This window comes from Bison bison, unplaced genomic scaffold (assembly GCF_000754665.1).
Source record: "Bison bison bison isolate TAMUID 2011002044 unplaced genomic scaffold, Bison_UMD1.0 scf7180017864325, whole genome shotgun sequence".
Classification (NCBI taxonomy): Eukaryota; Metazoa; Chordata; class Mammalia; order Artiodactyla; family Bovidae; genus Bison; species Bison bison.
Window position 1 is genome coordinate 6447073 of NW_011494897.1, and position 9257 is coordinate 6456329.

General features: G+C 36.3%; 1 protein-coding gene across 1 annotated transcript in view; it reads left to right on the forward strand.

Moving 5' to 3' along the window:
• Positions 1-9257, forward strand: part of USH2A (Usher syndrome 2A (autosomal recessive, mild)) — a 939168-nt gene that overhangs the window by 762563 nt on the left and 167348 nt on the right. Inside the window, exons 58-59 of the mRNA XM_010853294.1 lie at positions 2785-2968; positions 3907-4064. Of these exons, the coding sequence (XP_010851596.1) occupies positions 2785-2968; positions 3907-4064 (342 nt within the window). The remainder of the gene's footprint in view (positions 1-2784; positions 2969-3906; positions 4065-9257) is intronic.

Below are 9257 nucleotides of genomic sequence, written 5' to 3' on the forward strand. Positions count from 1 at the left end.
GTCAAGATATGCAGATGATACCACTTTTATGGCAGAAAGTGAAGAGGAACTAAAAAGCCTCTTGATGAAAGTAAAAGAGGAGAGTGGAAAAAGTTGGCTTAAAGCTCAACATTCAGAAAACGAAGATCATGGCATCTGGTCCCATCACTTCATGGGAAATAGACGGGGAAACAGTGGAAACAGTGTTACACTTTATTTTGGGGGGCTCCAAAATCACTGCAGATGGAGATGCAGCCATGAAATTAAAAGACGCTTACTCCTTGGAAGGAAAGTTATGACCTACCTCGATACTATATTCAAAAGCAGAGACAGGTGCCAGAGCCGCGAGCTGGGGCCAGTGCTGCCGGGCCAGAGGCCGAGTAAAAAACAAACAAACAAACAAACACAAAAGCAGAGACATTACTTTGCCACAAAGATCCATCTAGTCAAGACTATGGTTTTTCCTGTGGTTATGTATGGATGTGAGAGCTGGACTGTGAAGAAAGCTGAGGGCCAAAGAATTGATGCTTTTGACTGTGGTGTTGGAGAAGGCTCTTGAGAGTCCCTTGGACTGCAAGAAGATCAAGCCAGTCCATCCTAAAGGAGATCAGTCCTGGGTGTTCATTGAAAGGACAGTACTCTGGCCACCTCATGCAAAGAGTTGACTCATTGGAAAAGACCCTGATGCTGGGAGGGATTGGGGGCAGGAGGAGAAGGGGACGACAGAGGATGAGATGGCTGGATGGTATCACCCACTCAATGGACATGAGTTTGGGTAAACTCTGGGAGTTGGTGATGGACAGGGAGGCCTGGCGTGCTGCAATTCATGGAGTCACAAAGAATTGGACATGACTGAGCGACTTAACTGAACTGAACTAAATATTGAAATGAGTTTTTAAAAGCCTAAGAAGAAAGTTATAGCATCTATTCATAAAATGAACAGATGACAACATGAAATGGGAGATTGATCTTTCGCATTGCTAGGTTCTCCATCAATATGTTTTTATACTTACAAAGAGTACTTAAATCTTACACCTTGAATTACAGTTGTTTATATATACGTTTTATCTTTCATACAGAAGGGTATCAATTCCTTGTAAAAATGAGCCATATCTTAGTCATATTCACATTCCATAAGTATAATAATTTGAAGGATATATATTTTCAATAAATTTATTCATTTAATATTTATTAGGCATTGTGCAACCCATAAAGGTACATGGACTACTAATACAGAGCAGATCCCTGCCTTCATGGGGCTAACTTTGTATTAAAAGCAGGAGAGAGAAATAGTCATAAAAACGTGAAAATAATGATGATATAAAAAAAGGATTATGATGTTATGCGTGTTGAGAGGAAAATAGAAAAGGGTATATATATGATCAAGAGGAACAAGGTAGGGATCACTTTAGATTGTGTTAAAGTTATGGTTATGCAATAGTGGTCAAATAAGCCCCCCCAGTAAGATGATATTTACACAGGTCACTGAACTTGGAGAATAAAATGCATAATTGTCATGGTGTCATGAACAAAGATGTTCCAGGTGTAGGGACTGGAAGTGCAAAAACTCAATGGTGTGAAAGAAGTTGAAGCATTCTTAGGATAGAAATGAGTCTGTGTGGCTGGAGCTTCGTGAATGAGAGAGAGAATGGTGCCAGGTAGGCCACAGCCAGAAAAATGTAGGACCATACAAGTTATCATTAGGAATTGGAGTTACACTATATGAACAATTACAGAAGGGTTGTGTATTTTACAAAGATTACGTTAGCTTAAATACACACTTTATATACTTTTATAAAGGTTACAATGAAATAAAGATGGACAAGATTTAAAACATGGACACTACTTTATCACAGGAGTTCATGAGAGGGAGAAATGTAGTTTGGATCAAGAGAGGTAAAAATATAAGGACTATACACATTCAGAGTAGAATCTGCAGGACTCAATGATAGATTCCATTTAGGAGTGAAAAACTGAAAGCCTCAAGGATAATTTTTTGTGTTTTCCCCAAGAAAATGAATGGATAAGAGTGGAGGACAAATAGATGGTAGACCAGAAAACCAAGGGTTCCATTTTTAGATGTTTTAGGTTTTTGAAATGTAATTAGTCATCCAGCTGAAGGTAGACAGTGTTAGAGAGTAGAATTCAAGGGTGTGACACTCAGGAGAGAAATTTAGCACAGAGTTGGGCATCGGGCAGTGCTCAACATATAGACAATGTTTAAAATCGAGACTAAATGATCATCTACAAAGACAGTGTTAGGAAAGATGAGGAGAGGGAAGTGTAGAGAGTCTAGTTCTCTAAGGCACTACATCATTTTGGAGTACAAGAAGGAAAGAGAAGCCAGTAAATGAGACTGAAATAAGTAGCCAGAAAAGAGAATCAGAGTGCAGTGTCAGAAATGCGAAGTATGGCTTGTTCATTGAATTTGATAATTCAGGCAAACACTAACACTGGATTATGATTCCAAGTAAATAGGCATCAAAGTTGAGAATCCCTGGATAGTCTCTTAGGCCTTCATGACACTCAGATTAACAGCCAACATAGAGAAACTTTCCACCCCTAGTTGTCAGATACTAGAGGTAATTCATAATAATAATAATAATTAAAGTATTAAAAAATATATTAGCGTCCAATTATATATCTTAACTCCAAAGCAAATAAAATGTACTTTTGTTGCTCACCATGATATATATATTTTTATCAACAGATAAAAATATCATAGTATTTGAGGGGATGGTAGGACTTTTGATAATATGCTTATCTTATCCTAACAATAAAAATTCATTGTGTTATCTTTGCCAGGAGTTTGGGTGACACCTCGACACATTGTAGTCAATTCTACAACAGTGGAATTATTTTGGAGCCCGCCAGAAAAGCCCAATGGCCTCATTTCTCAATATCAGTTGAGTCGTAATGGAAGCTTGATTTTCCTGGGGGGCAGTGAGGAACAGAACTTCACTGATAAAAACCTGGAGCCCAACAGCAGGTAAACTGAAAGAAAACTTTACCAGTCATACAAGTGAGAATTTTAGATTTTTCAGGATCAAGAACGAGTCCATCTCCAACTGAAACAATATTATATCAACTGGTTGATTAATCTCCTCATGTATTAGCTATTCCAAGGCTAATGAGATCTCTTAATCTATTTCAGATTGAAGACCCAAGCACTAGTTCATTAGACTAGTCCTCAGAGGATGTGAAATTCCTTTAAAATGTAAATAAATAATTAGTATTTTATTTGGCATGAGAACTTTTAAGCATATAAAATATACAAAGCTTTAAATTTTTTAAATTATCAAATGATCTTCAAAAACATGCATCCTTAAACAAGCAAGAAAAGAGATTTAAAGAGGTTTGTTTTATATCAACCACCTTTATTCCTGGTATAGTGTTTTCTCTACTTGTGATACTATGTATAGACATAAATGGTTTAGGGGGAAAGTTCCACATATTTGCAATTCATTCCCATTCATTTCTCAGCAGAGATAAAATATATCTTGGATCAACAGATGTTTTATTGCAGGGAGTAGAGTTCAATTTAGTTTTATTGTAGAGAGTAGCAGATCAATTTAGAAACATCTTTCTCTAAACATACTTCCCTAAACCCTAAGCCATTAAAGATGGAGAAGATTCATTTGAATCCTCCACAGTCCACCAGCACACTCCAAGACTTTCCTGAAATGTTTAAGAAAAGCAATTAATTACTCAAGGGTTAAAAATAAAATGGGAAAAGAACCAAAACAGTGGAGAGAGCGTTGCCTGTGGAAGGAAAACTATAAGCTCTATAGTAAAGTTTCTGAATAGGAAGCAGGGAATTTGCGGTTTGTCACAAATTTAGGACTGAGCAATAGATAGAAAACTCAACAGTCAGTGTTCAGTTCCCTATGCATTGCTTTATCACAATTCTTTCTTTTTGAAATATAGATATGTTTATAAGTTAGAAGCCACAACTGGAGGTGGCAGCAGTCCAAGTGATGAGTACATTATACAGACACCTATATTAACGCCAGAAGAAATCCAGCCTCCATATAACATCACAGTAATCGGGCCTTATTCCATATTTGTAGCTTGGACACCACCAGGTAAGATATAAAACTAGTGTGTGTGTATAAAACATTTTAGAGGAAATTAACTGGAGATAGGATGAAAATGTGAATTTAGTAAATCAGAAGGACACAATCTGTCTCTGGATAAGTATAAACACAGTAAACCAAACCATACTCACAAGTGTTTATATGCATAAGCATTTATATACACGCGTATAGATAGATAAAGGTGTAGGTGTGCAGATAAAGATATATAGATACCTAGATATATACATTTCTATCAAAGCAATACTTTCAAATACCAGCACCTAAAAATCTCTTCTTCTTCATACATATCCAAGGTAAGTCACATAGGTCTGAATTATCTTCAACATTCATTTCTACAGGATCCCCCAGATTGAATCATTGGTGTTATAGTAGTGAATGGGAATTCGGAAAAAAATGGACCACTCCACCCATATACCTTGAGTTGTGACCAGTTGTGTTAGCTGAATTTTCCCTCTTTGAGCTCTGTAGCCTCCATCAAACCACTGACTTAATAGTGGGTTGCTTTTGTAGTTTAGTGCATTATTATTTGGACTATAATAACCATCCTTAGCCAAAATTCTGATTGCATTAACTCTGTGGGTTAAAGATTACAGTGAAATCTTGCTTTGTCTTTTAACATGCAAGGTATATGGAAGTTTTGTTTCAGTAAAATTTAAAACTTATTTTTATTGTATTATGCACTTAGAAGATATGTGGTTTTATTTTGAACATCTAGTCTTAATATTAAATTGAAACATGAAATGAACACAAAACCCTGTTGTCCCCATCAGATTAAGTTTAGCCACATTTCTACATGGTACTGAAAATAATTGGTTAACAGTCATTTGGGCTATCAACAGTCTATTTTGTAAAATAATTAACAAAGACTTATTTTTCATTGAATTGAACATGATTCAGTCAAAACAGGTAATATAGTCATAAACATAACATAAAGGCCTAAATGTATAAAACTTAAATTCTCATGAACCAACATCCTTCTGCTGTTGGTTTTAAAAACAAAGTACAAACATAATCTAAGAACAAAGATAAAAGGGTCTTTTTTGAGTCAAATCCACAGACAAAAATCTCTCAAGACTTTCTAAGCAAAGAAAACCTAAGTTGCTTAATATATTTAGTTGTGAAATATAAATGATTCCTTTCACCTTTGTTTTAAAATGAATATGTAACATACTAAATTAAACAAATCAGGAGATAATCAATAGCACCAGAATGTGTCATCAAGTGCTGTAATCCTTATCTCAGTTTTAGAAGCATAGATATTCTTGAACTCTGCTTTTAATTTTAACAGAGGAAAACCCAAATCTCCTACTGTGAAAAATACATAAATTTAGGGACTTCCCTGGTGATCCAGTGGGTAAGACTCGATGCTCCCAGTGCCAGAGACCTGAGTTTGATCCCTGCGTGCTGTAAATAAGACCCAGGGCAGCCAAATAAATAATTTTTTTTTTAATCTGCAAATTGACATGTTCTTTTATGGAATTGATTTCTCTCTTCATGGAAGAGCATGACTGTGTTACCTCCTTGTAGCATGTTTCTCCATGGCATTTTTATGGTGTCGTGATGTTTTTGCCCCACAAAGTAAAATGAGGCATCCAGAGCCAGCCCAAGGTCAGATTCAGCCTGTTGGCTGGAGACTTCCCAAATTCGGTCCAGGGTCTTCTACTATCCAGGTTCTCAAAGAACATAAAGGAAAGTTCAGGGTGATAAGTAAAGTTGATGGTTTCCTAGCCAAGCAACCAGGAATTTTCCATGGTGTATTAAATTCCTTGTCATGTTCACATTATGACATACCTAAATTTCCATTGCTAATCTTAAGACTTTACATTCAGTAAGGATTTGGAAACATCTTTCTTTTTTCTATTTTTAAATTTTTTTTTTTTTGGAGTATAGTTGATTTACAATGTTGTGTTAGTTTCTGCTATACAGCAAAATGAATCAGTTATACGTATACATATATTCACTTTTTAAGATTCCTTCCCTATGTAGACCACTACAGAGTTTTGAGTAGAATTTCTTGTGCTATACATTAGGTCCTTATTACTTATCTATTTTATATACAGTAGTATGTATATGTCAGTCCCAGTCTCTCAACTTATCCCTCTCCTCCCTTTTCCCCTTGGTATCCATAAGTTTGTTTTCTACATCTGTGACTATATTTCTGCTTTATAAATAAATTCATTTGTAGCATTTTTTTAATTTCCACATATAAACAACTTCTTATGTTTGTACCATCTATTAGCTGACCTCAAATAAGTCAGTTTGTCTGAGTCTCAATTATCTCCATCTGTAAAATGGAGATAATTATAGCACCCACATGTAGGGTTATTATAATGATTAGATGAGATAATTTATATAGTTGACATATTATCTAGTCTGTATAATATTCTATTTGTGCAGACACTGCACTCAGTCTCTTGGTCACGTGAGACTCTTTGTGACCCCATGGACTGCAGCCCACCAGGCTCCTCAGTCCATGGAATTTTCCAGGCAAGGATATTCTATAGGTAGTGATAATTTGGGGACAATTAGTTTTACCTTTAATTATTTTTAAATTAATTTTGTTGAAGTAGAGTTGTTTACAATGTTACATTAGTTTCTATTGTGCCAAAAAATGAATCAGCTATACATATACATACACCCTCTCTTTTTTGAATTTCCTTCCCATTTAGGCCACCACAGACAGTTGAGTAGAGTTTTCTGTGCTGTATAATAGGTTCTCATTAGTTATTTGTTTTATACACAGTAGGGACTATACGTCAATCCCAATCTCCCAATTCATAACATCCCTCTCCCTTTCCCCGCTTGGTATCCATGTTTGTTCTCTACATCTGTGTCTCTATTTTGCAAATAAGTTCATCTATACCATTTTTTATGGATTCCATATATAGGTGTGTTAATATATAATATTTGTTTTCTTCTTTCTGACTTACTTCATTCTGTATGACAGTGGCTAGGTCTATCCACGTCTCTACAAATTTTAAATATGTATTTGTCCCAAGATCTGTTAGATCCCAAGGCCCCCCAGTTTCAAAATGATAAAACTGTAGACTCCAAAACTGGGTTTGTAAATTTTGAGACGTCTTTCCTAGAATTTTGACATTTTTTTTCTTTGCGTTCAGCATCATATTTCTATGTTTAATGTATAATGTTTCTACTTTAAAAAGGGATCATTGTGAAATAAAACACGAATTTTGCTTTTTTAATATCATCTTAACCCTTATCCACCTCAGGCTTTGTAGAAATCATTCGTTGTAGCCCATCCTGAGGGATATTGTAGAAACGCTTTACATGCTAACTCTAACACTGTAACCAATGGTTAATAAATCTATAATATCCAGACCTGTCAATCTTTTAGTTTCAGATGCACAAAATCTATTACAGAAACCCTATATGTAAAGATTAAAATCTTAAATTAAACTTTTTTCCTGGTGCCTAGAAGGATTTTGGACTCCGTAAACAGGCAGATGATTTTGACTTGTGTATAATCTACAGTTGATTTTATTGGAAGGTACCTCATGCTGTGTTTTGATTTAGATAATAAAAACATTTTTCTGTTCCTGAAGAGTCACAAATATATATTTTAAACAGGAAGAAAACAAACTTGTTATAACTGGAGGTTGTTTATTTGCTGGCAATCAAGAGCTTTCTATGTATTCATCATAGGATCCTGCCATTACAAAGTGATTACATCATACACAGAGCTGGAAAATGGACAGTCCATGCCTGTAGTTCCCCAACCTGAGTGAACATTGGAAGCACCTGGAAAGCTTGTGCAAAGATAAGCTCTCAAGCCCAAGTTTATCAATAAAAATATCCTGGATGGAATTAAGTGCCCTAGGTCAGCGGTCCCCAGTCTTTTTGGCACCAGGGACTAGTTTCACAGATCGTTTTTCCATGGACCCAGGGGGCAGGGGATGGTTCTGGAGTGACTCAAGCACATTACATGTATTACATTTTGTGGGCGTGCATGCTAAGTTGCTTCAGTCATGTCCAACTCTTTGCAACTGCATGGACTGTAGCCTGCCAGCCTCCTCTGTCGGTGAGATTCTCCAGGCAAGAATACTGGAGTGAGTTGCCATGCCCTCATCCAGGGGATTTTTCCGACCCAGGAATTGAACCCATGTCTCTTAGTTCTCTTGCATTGGCAGGCAGGTTTTTTTACCACTGGCACCATCTCAAAGCACATTGTGTACTTTATTTCTTTTTTTTTTTTTTTTTTTTTTTTTTTTTTTTTTTTTTTTTTTTTATTTATTTATTTATTTATTTTTAAATTTTATTTAATTTTTAAACTTTACATAATTGTATTAGTTTTGCCAAATATCAAAATGAATCCGCCACATGTATACATGTGTTCCCCGTTCTGAACCCTCCTCCCTCCTCCCTCCCCATACCATCCCTCTGGGTCGTCCCAGTGCACTAGCCCCAAGCATCCAGTATCGTGCATCGAACCTGGACTGGCATTTCGTTTCATACATAATATTTTACATGTTTCAATGCCATTCTCCCAAATCTTCCCACCCTCTCCCTCTCCTACAGAGTCCATAAGACTGTTCTATACATCACTGTCTCTTTTGCTGTCTCGTTCACAGGGTTATTGTTACCATCTTTCTAAATTCCATATATATGCGTTAGTATACTGTATTGGTGTTTTTCCTTCTGGCTTACTTCACTCTGTATAATAGGTTCCAGTTTCATCCACCTCATTAGAACTGATTCAAATGTATTCTTTTTAATGGCTGAGTAATACTCCATTGTGTATATGTACCACTGCTTTCTTATCCATTCATCTGCTGATGGGCATCTAGGTTGCTTCCATGTCCTGGCTATTATAAACAGTGCTGCGATGAACATTGGGGTACACGTGTCTCTTTCCCTTCTGGTTTCCTCAGTGTGTATGCCTAGCCTTGGGATTGCTGGATCATAAGGTAGTTCTATTTCCAGTTTTTTAAGGAATCTCCACACTGTTCTCCATAGTGGCTGTACTAGTTTGCATTCCCACCAACAGTGTAAGAGGGTTCCCTTTTCTCCACACCCTCTCCAGCATTTATTATTTGTAGACTTTTGGATCGCAGCCATTCTGACTGGTGTGAAATGGTACCTCACAGTGGTTTTGATTTGCATTTCTCTGATAATGAGTGATGTTGAGCATCTTTTCATGTGTTTGTTAGCCATCTGTATGTC